At 48.6% G+C, this 22,195-nt stretch overlaps 1 protein-coding gene across 1 annotated transcript in view; it reads left to right on the forward strand.

The window, feature by feature from the left end:
• Positions 1 to 908: 908 nt before the first annotated feature.
• RUVBL1 (RuvB like AAA ATPase 1) overlaps positions 909 to 22,195 on the forward strand; it is a 35,238-nt gene continuing 13,951 nt past the window's right edge. The window contains exons 1-4 of the mRNA XM_029243830.1: positions 909 to 1,194; positions 4,659 to 4,745; positions 10,926 to 11,058; positions 18,947 to 19,098. Of these exons, the coding sequence (XP_029099663.1) occupies positions 1,054 to 1,194; positions 4,659 to 4,745; positions 10,926 to 11,058; positions 18,947 to 19,098 (513 nt within the window). The 5' untranslated portion in view covers positions 909 to 1,053. The remainder of the gene's footprint in view (positions 1,195 to 4,658; positions 4,746 to 10,925; positions 11,059 to 18,946; positions 19,099 to 22,195) is intronic.

Below are 22,195 nucleotides of genomic sequence, written 5' to 3' on the forward strand. Positions count from 1 at the left end.
CTGCTTCCGAGGATGTTATCCTTCTGTCAGGGATCGGTCCAGGCGTTACCACGTCATGGCACCTTCCTTGGCTCTCCAGCTTTTCCAGATGGCCCTGCTCTGGGCTTGCACACCACGTGGGGGTACCTACTTTGGCACACCTCATGTTGCAAGTTTCCCAGCTAAGGACTGAGCTTGTCAAGGCTGGAGATTTTGTATTTTATGTGTGCATCCTAGTGCATTGTACTGTCTGGCTCACAGCAGGTGCTAACAAATGTTTGTGGAATGACTGGGTGGATGCGAAGAGTACACTTTTGGGGGGAGTGTTAATATCATCATGGAACCGGACAGGACACAGCCACTGGCTAATTGTCTCATCTGAGGTCGTGGGATGGGATGAGGTTTACACCGGCTGCAAAGCCTGAAGTCCTCAGGTGGAGTTCCAACTCTTCTGATTACTTGCTGTGCGTTCTTCATAAGTTATTGGGCCTCTTTTAGCCCGCATCTTTATCTGCATTAGGAATTACACTAAACGTCATCCACAGCCAACTTACTCTAAGTAAAGGGAGAGGTGGAGGCGAGGAGAAGAGGAGGAGGACAACCCCAAGGAGGATGCTGAGCACAGCCTCCCCAGGGAGATGAAAGGCGTGGGAGTCAGAAAACGGCTTAGTGGGCACAAGTCGAAGCTTAAGTTCTAAACCTGTCTCTTCATCTCCAACACCGAGGTCGAACTTGATCTCCGCAAAAGGGTATCCATTCGAATGCGGTCACGGACGCGAAGGCGCCGTGAAGAGCGGGACTCGGGTCCTCACTGCGGCGCAGCGGCCCACCCGGGCAGGAAGCGCCGGCTGCGGGGGAAGCCAACCTCGGGACACAGCCGGAAGCGGGTGGGCGGAGCCTTCCCGGCAGCCGCGACGGGCAAAGCCAGGAGCCAATGGGGCGCTGAGGAGTTCCCGCCGCGGCCAATGGGGAGCTGACCGAGGCGGGGCCGGGCCAGCCGCCTGGTAACGGCCGCGTGGTAACCGGCTGCGCGCTGCTAGGGCTGAGCGGGCGCTCGGGCTCCAGGTGCGCAGGATGAAGATCGAGGAGGTGAAGAGCACCACCAAGACGCAGCGCATCGCCTCCCACAGCCACGTGAAGGGGCTGGGGCTGGACGAGAGCGGCCTGGCCAAGCAGGCGGCCTCGGGGCTCGTGGGCCAGGAGAACGCGCGCGAGGTGTGGCGGCGGGGCGGGAGCTGAGGCGGGGGGACTGAACTGAGGGGGAGACTGAGGCGCGGACGGGGCTGAGGTGGGCCCGGTATGCGCGGACCTGGGGGTGGGGCGTGGGGAGGACGTCCCGGGGCGCGGCGACGACCCCGCGGCCTCGCTCCTGGCCGGGAGTCCTGACTGACCGCCATTCCTGACTGACCGCCGCTCGGGGCCAGGCCGCCCGCGCGGCACGGGGGTCGGCGGGGAGAAGATGGGCCAGGTCCCTGCTCTCTGGGAGCATTTAAACCGCTGAACAGAAGAGCCGTTATTAGACTTCGGGGATCAGTTCCTGGGGGGCTCTGCGGGCCCGGGCACGGCGTTTGAGTTGCTGTGAGCGCAGTGAGAGGCTCTGGGACTTTTATAGTCGGGAGGTGATCCGCCTGAGCAGGTGGCAGCTACAGAGGCCTTTCTGAACACTCCCGTTAAGCCCACTTCTGCTAAGTGATGCTGGTGCCAAGTGCCTTCGGCCGCATTATCATCCCAAAACTCTTCAGGCTCGTTGTGTGTGTATTTTTTTTTTTTTTTTTTTGATGAAAACATTGAGGGTGGGAAAGGTCACTTCACCCATCCTCTTGCCTCCCAGTTTAGTAATAGTCATGCTGGAGTTTGTGCCTGTGTGCCCCTGACTCCTGAAGCAGCGCGCTCTGTGTTAGGACCGCCCCCTCGGGCCCCCTTCAGCCCTAACTTCAGCCCATTTTGCCCCTCTGCCCCTGCGGTGGCTCGGCAGCTACAGAACTCCTGGGTAAGACTCTTGCCTCCTAGCCTGATTGTGCTAATAGAAGGGGCCAAAGAGAAGCCTCTGGTTTCCATTTGGAACATCAGGTTTCCAGAGAGCAAATAGTGACAGGGCCAAGGTGACTTTGAAATTTCTCCTTATCCAGCTTCCGCTCTCGGAGGGCCTGCAGCCCCGTTTCCATTGTCTCATTGTTCATCACCGCCCCTGTGCCTGTCCCTCCTCCGCTTTGTTATGACACTTTTCAGACATACCGGAAAGGTGAAAGACTTGTGTAGTGCGCACCTGTGTGCCTGAATTCTACAAGTAACATTTTACTCTGTTGCTTTGTCTTCTGTCTGCTCATTTATCCATCGAACAATCTGCTTTTGCCTTTCAAAGTAAGTTGTAGACATTAGCCTACTTTACCATTAACCCATTAGCCTTTGTGCCACTGTGCTGTGAACTCTGTTTTCAGATGAGGAAACTGTGGCTCCTAGAGGTTAGGTTATGGATCTGTGGTACTCGGCTGGTAATTGGTAGAGCCAGGATTTAAACCTAAGTCTGCCTGACTCCAGAACCCATAGTCTTGACTCTGACGCTGTGTGCCTCCATATGAATGTGAGCTTCCCAAGGATAGAGGCCGGGTAGCATCATACACCCAGAACTTGACTCGTTATAGGGACTCAGGAGTTACGTACTGAATTATTAGGCATCCCGCCTCTGCCACCAGGTCCTTGTCTGAGTCTGGTCGCATCAGCAGCCTGTCCTCATCTGAACGGTGAGAGTTAGACGAGGCCATCTCTACAGGCCCTTCCAGTTCATACTTCTTAAATTTTGGAATTCACTGGACATGTCTCACTGGAGAGAAGGAGCCTAAATGGAAGAAGATTAAATGCAAGGGGAAGTGTGTGAGTAAGGGTACGTAGCCAAGGTTGGCAAAGGCTCTTCTACCTCTGAGTTGCCCACAGAGTTCCAGTGCTGTGGATTATGAAATCAGAGGTTACTGTGGAAAGACCATAGTGGCTCTTTTGTCTTCTTAGAGATGCAGCGTCTGAAGAATATCTTCTAGGCTCTGTTAAGTGCACTGTGCTTTTCCAGCTGAGCCAGAAATGGAATAGGGCACATCCACATGCATTCCTTGAACCCACGTTTTTGAGGGGCTGTCTAAGTGTGGGACCAAGGTACGTCTCCACAGTCCATGGGGAAAGTGGGAGAGGAGATAAGATGTGCTCACAAGACCCTGTCCACGAGGTACCACCCAGGTAGAGGAGCTGTGGGCCTGCCCTGAGGCAAGGACGGCGCACCTTGGAGACAGTTGTGCTTTCGGTTTTTAGATCAGTGTGAGAAACCTTGAGATTAGGTGTTTAAGGAGTGTGACTTTCTCAGCCTTACTCCTTTAGAGTTAAATATTGTAAAATACATAAAACCAGGAACGCATTTATGGAATTTCTAAACACACACGTATCAATATGCAGTCAACTCTTGAACAACATGGGTTTGAACGGCATGGGTCCACCTATTCACAGATTTCTTTCAATAAATACATATTAGGGTGCTACATGACCCCCAGTTGGTTGAATCCAGGGCTGCTGAACCACAGATATGGAGGGCTGACTGTATAGTTACGTGCTGATTTTCGCCTGCGTGGAGGTTGGGCGCCCCTAACTTCAAGGGTTCATGGGTCAACTGTATATATGTGTATGTGTATGCGAAATACATGCTGTATGTATATAATGTCCATACCTGTCTATATATAATATAGATGCTGTAAATGGCTTAATACTCAGAATATTTAAAATATACAAACGAACAAGTAATTTAATCTTGAGGATTTGAAGGGCATTCCTTGGATCTTAGGATGCTGTAGGTTAAACCTCACGTGTGGCATTTGCTTACAGCATTCTGGGATAGTTAACTGATGGCCAACTAGTAGAATATGTCATTGATTCTTAACCCTTAGTGGGTTAATTTGGGAATGTGATGAAAGCTGTGACCCCCTCCCTGGAAGAATGCACATTTGAACATATACACACAGTCTTGTTTCCAATTTTGAGGTGTGTGGGCCCCTGGAGTATATGCCACTGCTCCCATTTGTACCCCTCCTGTCCGTTATCCACATAGCAGCCATCAAGATACTTTAAAAACAAATTTTCAGAACATGACATGCGGCCTAAGGCTTTTTCACTGGCTTCCCATTACACGTAGAATAAAATCCAAACTTTACTATGGACTGGAAGATTCTGTTCTGAGTGCTGCCCCTCCTGCCTCTACAACCTCATCTTCCCGGTCTGCTTGTTTTCTGAACTCTGGTCAGCACAGCTTTTCTGTCCCTTGGACATGCCAAGCTCATTCCTGTATTTTGAATTTATTGTTTCCTTTGCTTGGAACACTGACTCCTGCCCTGCCTGCAGCTTCGTATATCAAATATAATGTCAAGGAGGCCTCCCCAGATCACTCTTTATTATAGAGTAACCTCTGCCCCCAGCCGCTTGCTCTTTTCTTGCCCTTTTTTCTTCATAGTAGAGATTCTGTGTTTGTATGTCTCCTCCACTAGGACATGAGCTCCATGGCCCTCTACTGCCCCTGGCGCCTACAGCAACACCTGTGGTGTCCTGGCACTCGATGAGTCTGAGTTGTGTGGACCAGACACTGGACTTTTTCCTCCTGTGAGACATTTTAATATTGATTTATTATTTCTTTCTATTGTGGTGTCTAGGCATGTGGTGTGATAGTGGAATTAATCAAAAGCAAGAAAATGGCTGGAAGAGCTGTCTTGTTGGCAGGGCCTCCTGGAACTGGCAAGGTACTCATTTTCTCTCATTTTTTAAAATCTACCCAAGAGGATGATCTTAATGTCTAAGCCAAATTCAATTTGTGTCTTAACTAGTCTTTGTTTAGCTAAATTGGTTATACGTATGTTTTTAAAACCAATGTGCAATAATACAGTTGAGTATCTAAAATCCATGCTTCTAAAATTCAAATTACCCTGGCTGACCTCCAGAGAAAAGAGAGTGAAATCCTCAGAGGTGTCTCATTGTCTCTGTAATTTGTCTTTTATCTCTTTCAAGTCTCCTTTGCTTTGGAAATATATTTCTGTTGGCCTAGGGCTTCATAAAATCTTGGGAGTGACATCTTACTTGAGGGGGAAAGAAAACCAGTCAGCAAGCAATTTTCCAAGTGCTAACTTGACCCAGCACTATTCTGGCTGTGTGAGAGATGGAAAGAAAAAGGAAAAAAGAATTAGAGACGTGATTTTTATCTCCAAGGGCCTTACAGTCTCTCCAGGGCAGAGAGGACACCACGGCAGCATGAAAAACTCCAGTTGAGCGCTAAGCTGCGAGGCATCGCCTGATCTTAAATGCAGCTGGAATTGCAGCGGGAGGTGACACTTGGGCTGGTGTGGCTGGAGGGGTTGAAGCTTGACATTTGACTTGGCAGGGAAGGAAAGGGCCTTCCAGGCCGAGGGTGCAGGGCAACTTGTGGGATCTGTGAGGGGCTTGGCTGGGTGCCTGAAACGCACTAGAGTCCCCAGTCTGGGCCCTGCTTGTTCTTCCGGAGGGCTGCTTGGTGCAGGAGAGGAGGAGCCTGGGGGAGTCACTGTGTAAAGAAAGGGGTTCCAGCTCTGGTCCCTTAGCCTTTCTGAAGCAGTAGCACAGCCCTGCCTGTTGGAGGGAGTTACTAAAGTGGCGGTTGTAGGATGATGACTCTCATTATCGTGTTGAAGTCATATGAGTGAATTGATAGTATGTCTTTTACTGGTGTCTAACCATAGAGGAGGAAGTGCTATGTTTGTGAACAGGTATAAACGTGAGCTTTAATTCCCTTTCTGCTTGTCACTGTATTTACCATTTATTTGCTTACTGTTCCTTCTCATATCTTAGACCTTTGCTCTCCCTGCATTTCCTTCCTAAAGTACATCATTTAGAAGGTCCTTCTAGAAGTTTGTTGGTGGCAAAGTCAGGTTTGTATTTATTGTGTTGCCCTTGTTTGGAAAGAATAGTTGTGTTGGATATATAATTCAGTTGACAGATGTGTTCTGTCAGTACTGTTTCTCTCAGTGATATTTGCTACCTTTTGGCTTCTAGTGTTGCTTTTGAGAAGACTGGTTTTGAGGATTTTGTCTTTTCTCTCTGGATGTTTTTGGGATATTTTGGTTTTGGTGTTTCACTGTGACATGCCAAAGTGTGGACTTATTTTCATTTATCCTGCTTGTTAATGGATCTGAGTACATATTGTGTCTAATAAGTTCTGGGAACTGGTCAGCCTTTGTCTCTTCAGATGCTGCCTTTCCCTGTTCTCTGTCTTCTCTTCTGGAGCTCCAGCTAGGTGAGGTTCCACTGCAGAGGTCCTCCACTTGGGCCGAGTTTGCCCCCCGGGGAACATTTGGCACTGTCCTGAGACGTTTTCGGTTGTCACACTTGGTTGGGCCGGGAGTGCTGCTGGCATCTTGTGGGTGGAGGCCGTGGGGTTTGCAGGGCACCCTGCAGAGCACAGAGCAGCCCCTGCAAGAGGAGTTCTCCAGCCCAAAATGCCCACGGTGCCAAGACTGGGAAATCCTGGGCTGGAGCTTCTCATTTTGTCTACTTAGTCTTTGAACCTCTTTTATGTTTTCTGTTGTTTTGACTCTTCTGCGTTCTGGGTAGCTTCATTAGACATCTCTTCCAGTCTATCTTGTAAGCTGTGAGGAAGCTACTCTTTAATCCAGTCCATTGAATATTCCATTTTGAAAAATTTGAAACCTACAAAAGAGTGGAAAGAACAGTTTGATGAATCCCTCTGTACCCTACTCATAGGTAACTAAGTGTAAATATTTTGTGACATTTGTGTTTTCTCTATGTTACTTCTAAACCATTTGAAAGTAAGTGCAAGGGACCTTCTCTGTCATTCCCATGATGCTGTCATCCACCCAAGAAATATAATGTTGCTAATAAAATTAGCTAATATCTAGTTTATATTAAAATATCTCCAAGTCATTTCAGTTTGTGCCTCTTTCATTTTTTTATATTTTTTAATTGAATTATAATCACATATCACACATTGCATTCATTATTGTCTCTTTAGTCTCTTTATCGAGAACGGTTCCTGTCCCCAGCATTTTTGGTTTCTTTTCTTTTATGACATTGACATTTTTGAAGAGCCCAGGACAGTTGTTTTGTAGAGTACCCTACAGCTGTCCTCCAGTGGTTGTCTGATTGTGTCTGAAACATTCAGCTCTTTGGCAGAACACGATGCAGGTGATGTGTCTGGAACCTGCATCACAACAGGGGGCTGACGCCACATTCTACTATGACGGACTGGTTCCCTCTGAAATTTATAATCATCTGGGAAGTGACACTTTGAGATGTCCTGAATATCCTTTTACCCTATGGCTGTAGCGTTCATTGATGGTCATTGCTTTATCAGTTATCGCATTGGTGGTTGCAAAATGGTGATTTTCTAAATCTGTCATATCCTCTACATATATTAGCTTGCTTTTTTTTTTTTGTAATGAAGAAGCCCCTCCCTCCCCCACTCATTATTTTTAATTTCTTCAAAATCTGTTTTTTGCTTATTTGTTTGTTTGTTTGTTTTGGCCGCGCCATGCAGCTTGCAGGATCTTAGTTCCCCGACCAGGGATCGAACCCATGCCCCCTGCAGTGGAAGCGTGGAGTCCTAACCACTGGGCCTCCCCGGAAGTCCCAAAATCTGGCTATTTTTGATAGCCTCTTGTTCCTTGTTCGTGAAATACTTTCTTGTTTATTTTGTATCCTGTATCTGCTTGTGGACTCATGTTTGATCAAATCTGAGGCTTCCCTGATCTCTTGATTAGGGCCAAGTGCTTCCTGAGAGGACTTGGGAGGGCCCCTGCTGTGCTGCCAGGACAGGGTACGTGAAGGAAATTTTGTGACTTGGGTTTTCTGGCCATCAGGCAGTGTAGAGACCAATCCTTAATCTGTTTGAGAGCCTGCTGGTGAGACTTCCTCAGCCAGAGCTGTGGTGAGACGGACAAGCCTGTCTTTGTCCCTTGGAGATTTTCTCTGTGGCCACCTTGTCTACTGACATGTGCCCTTCAAGGCTCCTTTTTATCCAGGGGTTTCTGGCATCTGTCAAACACCTGCCCAGCTTTTCAGAGTAGTAAACTACCTTGCAACGATAGTTTACTACTTTGGGTCTATCATGACTACTTACTGATTCTAGATGTTTTGTAACAGGAGGGAGCGGCCGTGGCTCTAGTGGCCGCTTTGCTGGAAGCATGGGTCTCTGGTGCTTTTGTAACATTGTACCCATGGACCTCAACGTTCAGACAACTTAACCGAGTGGCTGGCAGGAGTGTGGTGCTTGTTCAGAGTATGGCCATTCCCCTCCTGAGGCCTGCACATTCTTTTTTTTTTTTTTTTTTTTTTTTTTTTTTGCGGTACCCGGGCCTGTCACTGTTGTGGCCTCTCCCGTTGCGGAGCACAGGCTCCGGACGCGCAGGCTCAGCGGCCATGGCTCACGGGCCCAGCCACTCCGCAGCATGTGGGATCCTCCCGGACTGGGGCGCGGACTCTCAACCACTGCGCCACCAGGGAAGCCCTACACATGCTTAATAATAGGGCTTTGTGTTTGGGTTTTAGAAAAAGGTGTTCGGATGAAGTTGAAAACAAAGTAGATTTTTTAATCTTTTGGCAACAGCCTCTTTTTTGTGCCACTTGCATGGGGGGTGGGCACACAGAAATAGGTCTTGGAGATCGGGGTTTGCATCCTGACCCTTGTGCTTGCTAACTGTTTGACTTTGGGTGAGCTGGAAATTTCTGAGTTTCAGTTTCTAAATTCACAAAAGGTGAACTAGATTATCAAGTTCATAGGCTGCTTGGGAGGGTTCAGTGGGATCCCTCGTGCAAGTCACCCAGCCCTATATAGTAGGTGTAGGTATAGTCTGCACAGTAGCCACATCATATGCCAGCCTTCTGGGAGCCTTTAAATGGAGGAAACTAGACACACCTGAAGCATTTCTTAACCAAGCACTTATCATATTTTTATGGAATATGTCGATCATCTCTTCTGTATTTGGTGGTGGTGGGGGTCTGCATTGAATCAGATGCAGCACTGTCTTTGGAGTTCACAACTGAGGGAGGGGAGTTGGGGCCTGTAGCGACAGGGGAAGAGAAAGAGGAGTGACTGGAAAGGTGGCGGGGTTTGGATAGAAGGTGAGCGTGGCTGGCCTGAAGCTCCTGCTGGGAGTCCTGGTGTCAGTGTGCTGCTACCTGCCCCGTTATGCTCCAGAGATTTTTCCCTTCGCTCTTAGGATACAAGAGAATACAGCTTTAGAGGTATCAGCCTTGAGGGCACAGACTCAGATGCCTACTCAGACGGGCAGTGGGGCTGAGTGAAGCGCCCGGGAGCCCGCACGAGCCCTTGCTGGGGAGGCAGCTGCCCGCATGTCCACTCCCCGTGCTGCCACGTGGTCATAGGGGCCCCTTGTGGCCAGACCTTCTTGCTTCTCAGAAGAAGCTAAATAACTGTATTTTTATGTGAAATTTCCCAGCATTAGAAAATGGGCAACAACTGAGTTTAAAAACACACATGAGGACTTCCCTGGTGGTGCAGTGGTTAAGAATCTGCCTGCCAATGCCGGGGACATGGGTTCAATCCCTGGTCTGGGAAGATCCCACATGCCACGGAGTAACTAAGCCCGCGCACCACAACTACTGAGCCTGTGCTCTAGAGCCCGTGCTCCACAGCAAGAGAAGCCACCGCAGTGAGAAGCCCGCGCACCACAATGAAATGTAGCCCTCGCTCGCCGCAACTAGAGAAAGCCCGTGCACAGCAATGAAGACCCAGCACAGCCAAAAAAGAAAGAAAACACACATGAGACTCTGCAGGCCAAAACAGGAGCAGTCTGTGGGCAACCAGTTTGCTACCGGTGATCTAACCCAGGACTTTGATTTGACAGATGAGGAAGTCAGGCACCAGAGATTTGCCATGTACCTGGGGTCACGCTGAAGATTAAAGTAGCACCAAACGGGCAGTGAACAGAAGAGGAACCTTTACTGAGCCAGTTTTAAAACTGTCTCGGAGATCTGTGTCATCCTTCAGTAGCAACCTTGTTCTCTTCCTTAGCCTGTACACCTTGGGGACCTTACCTGGGCTCTCGTGTCAGAGTTGAGGAAAGGGGAAAACAGTAGTAAAAGGCCCTGGTGTTTCCCCGTCCTGCACCAGCTTGAAGGCGCTGGCTTTTCATACTTGCCCTTCGAGCGTACACCTGTTAGTCTTCGTCTGTTCAGCATCTGCCAATGGTAGTTATCTTGGCAAAAGTAAATTTGACGTTTATTAGGGCGTGTTCAAGTGTAACTTCACCAGTTCGTAGCTTCAGAATCCTAGCTTGTGTGTCATTCTTCATGGTTTGCGGGGCCACTCAGCATAAAGTGGACATCCTGTCGTTTGTTCCTTGATTATTGATTTCTAATGGGTTGTGAGTTGGTGCCTTCCTGTGTCTGTAAAGACAGAAAGCAGTATCTCAGAGACCCAGTGGTGCTGTTCTACTGCAACGAGGTCAGAACCCTGTTTTGACACTGAGGGAACAGTTTTGGGAGACTATACCGACTATTCTGATGGGAATCTGATCTCTGGAACCCTGCTGTCAGACTTTAAGGTTCCACTGTGCCATTTTCTAGATTATGGTACCGAGGACGTGTTATCTAATGTGTCTCAGCTTTCTCATTTGTGAAATGGGGAGAGTAGTGGTGTCCACTTCGTAGGGTGAGTGGAAGGGGCATGTGAAACATCGGGAACTGGACTGGCCAAGTCTCAGTCGTGGCAAGTGTTGTGATGACAGGGCCCATTTTGCTAGAAATCGACTGTCCACAAAAGTCATTAAACGTTTATTGTGAAACATGCAAACCGTATTAAAACTAAAGAGCTAGAGTTTCAGTTCCTAGTTAATAATTTTTTTATAGCATATGTTCCTGAATTGTATTTCAAGAATGTGAAACAAGTGCATTTCCTTTGTTTTCTTCTGTAGACAGCTCTAGCTCTGGCTATTGCTCAGGAGCTGGGTAGTAAGGTCCCTTTCTGCCCGATGGTGGGGAGTGAAGTTTACTCCACGGAGATCAAGAAGACAGAAGTGCTGATGGAGAACTTCCGCAGGGCCATTGGTGAGTACCCTGCCTGCGCCCAGTACCCATCTGCGCCTAATACCCTGTCCATGCCTGTCCGAGGCTTGTCCTCACCTGCCTCTTCCTTGTGAACATGCCTCTAGGACTTGTGTTCGTGGCACTGCTGTTTTTCTTTTGGTGCCATTAGAGTTATCTTTGCAAACGAAACGAAAACCCAGTTCTTCCAATGGAAGTGCTTTAGCAGCCAGCGAATGTGAGCCCAGCTGTGGGGCTGGGGCTCTTCATCTGACAAAGTAGATTTTCCTGGGAGCCTTACTGTGCTTTTAGAGATGACAGTCCCCTGAAAAAGTTCTGGATGTAAGCCAACAGCACTGTGTGTTGTGCTGTCAGAACGCCCGGCCTGCGTGCTGAGCCGGTCAGCAGGCGAGGAAACCACGTGGGACGGTGGAGCTTCAAGGCTGTGGTGCCAACCGTGCAGGGCCTGGAGCTGCTGTACTGACTGCCTGTGATGTGCCAGGCCCGCCACTGACTGTGGCCTTTCACTCCCCAAGAGGAAATTCTCAGTCTGCATTTTGCATCTGATGAAACAGAGTCTCATAAAGTTAAATAACTTGCCTACTGTGACCCAGCTAGTAAGTAGCAGCAGCCCTGCAGTCTGACCCTACACCTGTCTGACTCTGGAGCCCGTGCTCCGACCATGTGCTGCGAGCAGAAAATGGCCGCTCTCCTGAATTTGTACCTCTTACCAGCCAGCACTTCTGGGGCGTTCTCCTGGCCTCATTCCTGCTGATCTAGTTCTGGGGAAATCTTAGTTTCCCTCAGACCTACTTGTAGACATAGCTTATTCCTGTTAAGCTATGAAAAAATATTTAATGCACACATGAGTGTCTCTATCTAGGATATACTTGCCGAGTTACAAGTTACGAACACTTGTCAGAGTGCCTGTGTCATTTTACAGTCCCTTTGGTTGTCAAAACAAGGTAAGGGGCTTCCCTGGTGACGCAGTGGTTGAGAATCCACCTGCCAATGCAGGGGACACGGCTTCGAGCCCTGGTCTGGGAAGATCCCACATGCCGCGGAGCATCTAAGCCCGTGCGCCACAACTACTGAGCCTGCGCTCTAGAGCCCGCAAGCCACAACTACTGAGCCCGCGTGCCACAACTACTGAAGCCTGCACACCTAGAGCCCGTGCTCCCAACAAGAGAAGCCACCACAATGAGAAGCCCGCTCACCGCAACGGAGAGGAGCCCCCGCTCACCGCAACTAGAGAAAGCCCGCGCACAGCAACGAAGACCCAACGCAGCCAAAAATAAATAAAATAAATAAATTTATTAAAAAACAAACAAACAAAAAGCAAGGTAAGTATTCTCAAGAAGGAAACTTACTAGAAAACTTCAAGGAAATTATGAAAGTTTAAGAAAGAGTAGATTTGTCTAAGCCCAGAATTCTTTCCTCAGGAATGGTAGAGTCTAATTGAAGGGTATGGTCATGTAGGGCCTTAGAACATGGTAGGGCTTTGCGTGCTACGTGGTGCGAAATGAAGGGAGAAGCAATGGGAGAGTGGAGTCCCTGTGGCTGGGTGTGGAGAGTGAGGGCAGAAGCAGGGAGCCCACGAGGAGTCTGAGCAAGAGGTGGTGGTGCGTCGGCCGGCGCGGTGGAGCTGGGGGTGGGAGAAGCGGTTGGATTCTGGGTCTGGTGGGATGGTGGAGCTGATGGGATTTCCTGAGAGATGAGTTGTGGGGCTGGAAGAGAGAGAAGAGAGAGGAGGTGAGGATGAGTGCCAGGCGCCGCCGGGTTTGGAGGTGGGAGTATGGGGAGGAGCAGACTGGGCATCTGTTGAATGTCGCTGTGGGTGTAGTGGGCCGCGTTCATCAGTGTAGCCCCAGTTCCTGGCCCACGGTGGGTGCTCCGTGACGTTTTTCTGAATGAGAGAAGGGGTGCACTTTGAAGCAGGTAGAAGAAAACAGAGGCCTCTAGCCCTCAGTCTGTGTCTGGTCGATAGACAGATGTTGTTTGGTTTACACAGTGTTTTTTAATAACTTTTGAGTGAGTTGCCAGTATTTGGAAATTGGGAGATGTCCCATAGAATGAAAGAAGCTTTCATTCCCTGGCAGCCGCGGTGGTCCAGGCGAAGCAGGCACCCTCCCTAGCAGAGCGGCCTGCACCAGCTCGCCCCGGTCTCCTTGTGGCACTCGCTCTGCTGCCTTACAGTCCCTGCCAGGGCCCTGTGAGCACTGGACTTTGGGACTCTTGTTAGAGGTTGGTTTAGAAACTAGAAACTGTGCACTCTGTCCATAGGCTAAGTTCTGGATTTTTTAAACTGCAAAGTATTTCCTACTGGAAATACTTTTTACCTTGAAACACTGGATTTCTTTTTTTTGTGCCTATTTTAAACTGACATATAACATACACATGGAAAAGTGTAAAAATACCTATAGTTTAACAATAATGAAGTAGACGCTCATGCAGTCACCATTCAGCTCAAGGAACAGAGCACGGGCGGCACCACAGACGTGGCTCGTGCCCTCCCAGGTCATAGCCCCTCACCTTTCCTACACGTCCCCCACAGAGCGCAAGAGTGGTGTGGCAGTGGCTTCTGTGGCAGTCATAATCCTGTACACCCGGGTGTGTGTCCTAGGCAGTGTGGCTTAGTTTTGCCCCTTTTATAAACTTTATCTGAGCGGAACCTACTTTAGGTGCTGTGTCTTGCTTCTTTACCAGCCTTTTCTTTGTGAGGTTCAGCTCGTGGTGTTGTATCTGGAATAACAGTGGAAGTGGCTCACAGGACCTCCTTCCTAGTTTAAAATCTTTCTGAGTACTTCTCGAAAACTTAATGAACATGTGACAGATTTTATTTAACTCATTAAGTAATGAGATAAAAAGTAAGGTGTTACAATTAGTTCAAATATCTGAGTACATTTTAAATGTATTTTTATTTATTAAAAAAAATATTTTTCTGGACTTCCCTGGTGGCGCAGTGGTTAAGAATCCGCCTGCCAATGCAGGGAACATGGGTTCGAGCCCTGGTCCGGGAAGATCCCACATGCCATGGAGCAACTAAGCCCGTGCGCCACAGCTAGTGAGCCTGTGCTCTGGAGCCTGCGAACCACAACTACTGAGCCCACGTGCCACAACTACTGAAGCCCGCGTGACTGGAGCCCATGCTCTGCAACAAGAGAGGCCACTGCAGTGGGAGGCCCACGCACTGCGATGAAGGGGGGACCCCGCTCACTGCAACTAGAGAAAGCCCGCACGCAGCAGCGAAGACCCAATGCAGCCAAAAGTTAAAACACACACACACACACATATATATGTATATGTATTTTTTTTTCTGACATTGATAAAAGATGACAAAACGCACCTTTACATGAATGCATATGTTTGGGTTGCTTAAAGTTAACTTACATGCTTTAAAATTTGAAAAAATAGAGATAAATTTCCTGGGATTCTGTTTTGTGATTTGCCATTTTTGAGGGGACGAGACAATGCAGTTCTTTTGATGGCAGAAAGGTGAAGAGAAATTTCTTGATCCTGACACAGAGTAAAAAGACAGGCCATTGACTATCTTCAAAAAGGAACCCTGCCCGTCTTCCTCTGCCTTTGAATTCCTGTGAAGTGGCGGAGGGGTTGGGGAGGAAGTGGTGAGCTGACCAGGAATGAAAAGCAAGGAGTCTGTGCTGTTTCCTTGGCGTGATGAAGGTCCCTGTCAGGGATGTAGAAACCTGAGCCAGCAGATGAAACCTGTACCGTTCACGATGTCATTGCCGGAGATGGCGCCAGCCCGACCCTGTTCCTGGCTAGCAACCGGTTTCATTGTCCGTCACCCACATCCCCTGCCTGCTTGTCAGCACAGAGCAACTGCCAAACAAATATGGGGGCTAGTGAGAGACGGGAATGCCTTTCTTCCCCTACTCAAGGAATTTCATGTTACAGTCGTCTACCAGTAAATAGAGGGAAGCATTCCATTTGAAGGAACTTATCTATGTGGGATATAAAAGTTTTGATTTAAAAATAAATCAAGTTAATTTTAAAAGTACAGAAATTTCCAATTTTGTCACAATCTTCTGTTGTCACAATTCATGTTGTTCGGAAAATTTTTGTCTTGATGTTCAGGAACTAAGCATTAGGTAAGGTAGAAATGAAATGCAGCCTCTCTTTTGGGACTATTCCAAGACTTCCATTTGTAGGTGAACAGATTAAAGGAAGGTGGAGTAAAACTTTTCCTTAACTTTAATATCTGAGAGCCTTTGCCCTGACTGGGTTTCTGGGGAAAGAAGGCAAACAACCCAGTGATAGGATAATGACCAGGTTTGAAGGTGGGAAGTGACCGAGAGTGTCTGAACCATGGGCAGTGTTTCTCTGTGCCACTGGGATATTTCCCTGTTGCGACAGAGGCGGCTTGGTGGTGAGGACACCCAAACCATTACGGGGCTTCCCACCCACAGAGTGGTGTACAGCTCCACGTCACGGGCAGGACAGAGTTCTTCACTCGTTCTTTAGATGAGTGTCTCTCAGCTGGGGCTGTACACTGGACCATCCGGGGAGCTTTAAACTCATAAAGATGACAGGGTCCCACCCCTTGAGATTCGGAGGCAAATGGTCTGAGTGCAGTGGAGGAGGGAGGGGTTGTAGGAGCTGTCAGGTGAGTGTGCAGGGTGAGAGCTGTGAGTGGGCCCGGCAGAGGTTCGGAGCCGTGCTCCCTCAACTTCAGCCACTGGAATTATTTACTTCGGTATTTCTTTTTAAAGTGACTTGGCAGTTTGGTGCACAAATACAGAAGAGTGCACGGAACATCAATGTATACCTCGGTGGATTATTATACATTGAAAACCCATGAAACTAGCACCCAATCAAGAAAGAGATTATTGCCAGTACCCCAGAGCATCTGTATGGTTATATCTATCCTTCCATTTTTGAGATTCAGCCCTATGGCTGCGGGTAGCCATAATCGTTTCTCGTTGTTCCATGATATTCTGTTGTGTGAATACACCACAGTGCAGGTACCTCTCCCACTGCAGGTAGACATGGGACTTTTCCCGGTGTTTGGCAACTAAGAATGACGCTGTGTGACTGTGTCCCTTGGTGCACATGTGCACTCAGGCCTCTTGGGTATATACCTTGGAGTTGAATTGCAGGGTCACGGGTATTCATGTAGTCAACTTTAGGAGACAGTAAATACCATGTTATTTACTTACACTCCCACCAGCAGTGTAAGCTTTCCTTTTGTTCTGCATCCTTACTAACTCTTGATACTGTCAGTCTTTTTAGTTTTAGTGATTCTGGAGGTTGTAGAGTAGTATTTTGTTGTTTTTTCTTTTTCCATTGTTAAAATTTTTATTTTGGAAAATATCAAGTACCCAAGAAGTGGTCAAGTGGTACGATGACCTCCCCCATGGTCCCATCTGATTGCAGAGCTGCTTTCATATCTATAAATATTTCAGTTATGTATCTCTGAAAAAGAAGGACTTAAAAAAATACCATTTTCATACCTAGGAAAAATTAACAGTAAATTCTTTAATATCATCACATATCTAGTTAATCTTCACATTTCAGGTTGTCCCATGTCATAATGTTTCTTTTATAGTATTATTATGCAAATCAGTATACAAATAAAGGTCTACATAATAGATTGGTTGGGAAGTGTCTTCTATCTTTTAAATCTGTGTTTCCCTTATGTTTCTATTTTTACCTTTGGGCAAAATACAAACTAGATAGAGACTGGGGTCGTACTCAAGGGCTGGCAGAAAGCGGGTGGTGAGCACTGTGGGCACATGCTAACTGGAAGCGAAAGGACAGGGTGAGTTTCATGAGAAAGGCCCTGCGGTAGGGTCGGAGGAAACGGGTCCTGGAGACTCGGACCCCAGTCCTGGGTCCACCCTGAAGAGGGATAGACTCTCCGCCTCACCGCTGGCGCTGACGGTTGCATCTGCGAAGCGGAGACAGAGTCCTTCCATGGCTGCTTCGGGGCTGACGGCCCTCCTGCTGTCTCCCAGCCCCAACCCTCTGGACCGGGTGGGGGACTGCCTCTAAGGGCAGAGAGCTGCTGCAGCCTTGATTCTTAGTTTATTGTTGTTGGTGTGGTCTGCCAGCTTTCCCCTAAGTTCAGGGGTGCCTTCTGTAGCCCATCTTCACCTGATCTGACCCAAGGGTGCTTCCCTCCTCACCTTTGAACTGATGGCAGGCACAGTGAGTTAGAATGGCTTTCTTGTTGAAGTTTTTAGAATCCTCTGAAAATAGATTTAATAGCTGTTAACTTACCTGTGGCATGGCTATGGTTTCGGAGGAAGCCATTGTGTCTCTTGACCTGGACTTTGGGAATTAGAGTCTGTGCAGGAGTGTGTATGTGCTATGTGTGTTTTCAGAGAAGCTGGGGTGGTGATGTGCATTTGTCTTCCTATTTTAAGAAAACCTTCAGTTACTAATGATTACCATTGCTTTGTTAGAAAAACCCAGTTTCCTTTTTTTCTCAAGTTACTGTAAATGTTATTGAAGCATAACGTGCATACATACAGAAAGGGGCATAAATCGTAACTGTGTAGCTCGATGAGTTTTCATAAAGTCAACACACTCATGTAACCAGCACCCGGATCAAGAAACAGACCTTACTAGAACTCCAGAAGCTCCTTATACCCTCTCTAGCTACTCTTCTTGTCCCCCGGGCCAGCAGGCAGAGACATGCGTGTATCGACGACTTTGAGGGGAAGAAACGTCTGATCCAGACAAGGCCTGGGTTTTCGTGCTGAGTTTGGGGGTGCCGCGGTGCAGGGGCTGTAGCATCCCGTGGCGCCCTCCTAAGAGATCATGGGCCTTATACAGAACTTGCAGGCACATCTGCAGGCAGATTTCTTGAGTGTTGGATGGTCTGCCTGATAACACCCCCCTCACCCCTAAGTGACTTCTTTGGCCTGTCCGTTCACGTGTGCCTGTGGGGCTGAGCCTTCAGCCCGGGTGTTGACAGTCTCGCGGGGCCGCTCGGTGCTGCAGGTCCCGGCACGGGGAGACGCAGGGTGCCAGGTGGTGACCGGAGGGTGAGGAAGAAGGAAGGGTTGTGTCAGGGCAGCTTTGTAGAGCCGGCAAGTCTCTACCTGGAAGTCTGTGAGGCCAAAGGGTGGGAAGGATGCTTCCGGCAGCAAAAACATTGTACTTGAGGGCACTGAGGCCATCTTCTAAAAATTAACTTGACAACAAACGTTTACTGAACGCTAATGTGGGTGATGTTTAGAACAGGAGAGAGACGTTTGCCTTCATTTACAGTATTCTAATCTAAGAACTGTAAATGCTTTATTATTGGGGACGGTTTGCTTTGGAGATGAGTTGCAAAGAGTTGTAGAACCACCCCGCTACAAGTCGTGAATGACAGCTGGGTGTTTCTTCTTGGGGTGTGCAGTGAGGAGCAGCCCGGGCCCCAGGTGCCTGGCGGGGTGGCTGCCCTCGCTCTCAGCACGGACCTCTCATCGCTATCCTATGCCTTGCTCAGGCCTGGCGGTGGCAGAAGGGGCCTGGCGAGTTACTGCACTGGTTTTAGAAGTTTCCTTCAAGAGCCACAAATGCAGGAAACAAAGGCCCAGTGGAGGAGGATGGTTTGGGTTCAGAGACAGGGTTAGAGGCTTAAGCTAAATTTCACCGCCTTGGAGGAGTAGCAGTTGTCTGAAACAGTTTTGAGGAACGATGGCCTGTGTGTCTCGTTCTAGATCTGAACCTAGAAGGTCCCTTTGAGAAGGTGAAATAGAACAGTTCTCTGCGTTCCGAGCAGCTCCTCCGCTACGTGTGTGTGGGCGGTGCTTCCCCACCCAGGGTTACGTACGGGTGAGGCTGACTTGTTGGGTCTTATGACGTGGAGGTTTTATGGCTAAAATGGCTGTTAAAAGAATGAGAGGGAGTCGTGCTTCTCACCAGGGCTCGTTCATCTGCCGTCTGTCTCTTCCAGGGCTGCGGATAAAGGAGACCAAGGAGGTATACGAAGGCGAGGTCACGGAGCTCACCCCATGTGAGACGGAGAACCCCATGGGGGGCTACGGCAAGACCATCAGCCACGTGATCATAGGGCTCAAGACAGCCAAGGGGACCAAGCAGCTGAAAGTGAGTGCCTGCTCGTGGGCCGCCGCGGCGTGACCTGTCTGTGCACAGGGCCGACGGAGTCACGTGTGGGGCAGGGCTGGCACACGGAGGACTCAGTAAAGACGTAGCTCTTCTTGTCTTCTTTTTATTTATTTATTCACGTATTTATTTTTGATTCCGTTGGGTCTTTGTTGCTGCGTGCGGGCTTTCTCTAGTTGCGAAGAGCAGGGACTACTCTTTGTTGAGGTGCACGGGCTTCTCATGGCGGTGGCTTTTCTTGCTGTGGAGCATGGGCTCTAGGCGTGCGGGCTTCAGTAGTTGCGGCTCGCGGGCTCTAGAGCGCAGGCTCAATAGTTGTGGCGCACGGGCGTAGCTGTTCCATGGCATGTGGGATCCTCCCGGACCAGGGCTCGAACCCGTGTCCCCTGCATTGGCAGGCGGACTCTCAACCACCGCGCCACCAGGGAAGCCCTCTTCTTTTCTTCTTGTTGCCGAGGGAGCTGTGTATGTTAGGACCTGGGCTGTGTGGTGCCATCCTGTGTCCCACGCAGTGACCGTGAGTCACAGGCCTGGGCATTGGCTGTTCAGTTCCAGTGCTCGTGCTCACGGGAAAAGCAGCGCTAAGGGATCTGGTAAGAGTTGAAGAGTGATGACAGCGGACTCCCTAGTGGCCCAACACAGAGTCCCGGCTGCAGTCCCTTTTGTGTGTTGGGCCCTATTAACCCGAGGTGGCTTCAGTGGTCAGTTGTGCTCAGGCCAGGGTCCCGGAGACAGTGTGGCGGTGGCAGTGGGGGAGGCCCTGGGTGAGCCTCCCACTCCTGTCCTGTAAGCCTGGAGGAGGCGGGCAGCAGGGACGCCTGGCAGGGAGCGTGGGTTTGGAGTCTCTGCCGCTCAGTGCAGTGTGGCCTTCTGCAGTGACTTCATCTCTGAGCGATAGTTTCTTTATCTGTTACATGGGAATAATAATTGCCTATCTCACAGAGTTATTGTGAGGATAAAAGTTGTAGCTTTGGGGGTGGCACCCAGTCACCTAAGAAGTGGTAGCTGTTGATGTTGTTGTGAGATGGGGCAGCCTTATTGTGGCTTTGCCTTATTAATAACAATGAATAACCTTTTCTTCACAGCTCTCACTTATTGTATGTGCCAGGCCCTGGGCCAAGTGCATCAACAAGTCTTTGTGTGTGTGTGTGTGTGTGTGTGTGTGTGTAATTTCCCTCATTTTACAGATAAAAGAACGGAGGCTCGTGAGGAGGTTAAGCAGTCATCCTCGGATCACACAGCTAGTTAGTGGCAGGGCAGACTCTCTGAGTCCTAACCACTATGCTGCCTGCCCTCCAACTTGCTGTGTGACCTTTAGAAGTCAGTTGAGCTCTCTGGGCCTCCCTATCTAAACTGTGGTAGATTGACCGTATAATTTCCCCATCTTTGCTCTCCTCTGCGATTTTATTGTTCTTTGATTCTGTAAGGTGGTTTCTTGGTCACTGCTTTATGGAGAGCATAAAAATGTCACTTCTTCAAAGGACCATTTTTCTTTATCCTAACAGCGTTTCCATCTCAGGAGCTTGCCTCTGCAAATACCTCTCTTAAACCCCTCCCCCTTCATCTCTCCCATTCTGTAGTAATTAGATTTCTTAGTAGGGTCTACCACCTTTCAGTAATTACATCTTCAGTCACTTCATTTGGGAAATTAACTGATATAAAAATGCTGGAGGCAAAAAAAAAAAGTGTACTATCCAATATAGGATACATAAAATAAGATATGCAGTTTAAATTTTAGCTACCCATAAAGCTGTTTTGCACAGTTTCTTTAAGAAAATAACAAAAGGATGAATGTTTTGCTTACAAAATGAGTACTTCCAGCCACTTTGAGCATATGTACAAGCTGTTTGGATAGACGGAGTTCACATACTTGGTGAATATTTAAGTGTGAAGGAGGAAGTACCGCCATTTATGGAGAGCCTCCCTCATCCCAGCCCTGCGGTAGGGGCCTGCCACCCCCGTCTTCATGCTCATGGCAGTGGTCCAGGAGCCGTCGGGCCCATCCCACCAGGGAGATAGAGCCCTGGGTTCCCTCTGTGGTTACTCTTTGTAACAACTTCATTGAGGTCTCATTTTTAGTAAAATTCACCCATTTTAAGTGTACAGCTCAAGGAATTTTAATTGGTTTACAGAGTTGTACAGCTATCATCACAATCCAATTTTAGAACATTTTCATTACCGCAAAAAGAAACCTCATGCCTAATCTACTTTCTGTCTATATATTTGCCTTTTCTGAACATTTCATATAAATAGAATCATACAGTATGTGTTCTTTTATGTCTTGCTTTTTCTACTGAGTCCTGGTAAGGTTTTACTCTTTAATTTTGTTTGAGAGTTGAGAGTAGTAGCTCCCCTTGAAATCTAACTGAGAGAAACACTTCTAAATACTGACTCTGTACAAAAGATGCTGTCCCAGAACATTGATCACCTGAGGGGGGCCTGAGTCTGGATGATCTGGAGGAAGGCAACAGTTCCCAGAATGTGCTACTTGCCTTTTCTGGAGATGTAAACAGGTGGGCCCAAGGGAGCAAACACTGGAATTTGAATCGACTGGCTTGGGAAAGATCCTGCTTTTATGTTTTCTTTGAATTTTACACATCTATGATGTGATCACAGCTGGGTGCTGTTATATAGATGAGGAAACTGAAGCTCAGAGAGCCTTGTCTAAAACCATAGGCCCACAGAAGGGTAGCCATGGAAAGTAAGCAGGTTCTGTCCGTGCTTCTGGTGCAGAAACTTTCACCCCTGCCCGGCGTGGGGAGGGCAAAGGATTGAAGCAGGGAAAACAATCTCAAAAGGGGGTGTTAGGGTCTCTGGTCCCATGGACAGTATGGGCCCCACCTGGAAGTGGTCAGAGCCATATTTGCCAGTTTGCAGCCTCTGGAGTAAAAGGAAGGAGGAGCTTAGGTCTCCCTTTGTGCCCCTCTCCTGCCTTCTCTTTGGGACACTCAAACCCCAGAGCCTGTCTCCCCCATACATACACACACACACACTCCCTCCCTCCCTCCCTCCCTCCCTCTCTCTCTCTCTCTCTCCCTCTCTCTCCCCCTCTCCCCCTCCCTCTCTCTCTCTCCCTCTT

This window comes from Monodon monoceros, unplaced genomic scaffold (assembly GCF_005190385.1).
Source record: "Monodon monoceros isolate NGI ecotype Baffin Bay Population unplaced genomic scaffold, NGI_Narwhal_1 Super_Scaffold_3, whole genome shotgun sequence".
In the NCBI taxonomy this organism is placed as follows: domain Eukaryota; kingdom Metazoa; phylum Chordata; class Mammalia; order Artiodactyla; family Monodontidae; genus Monodon; species Monodon monoceros.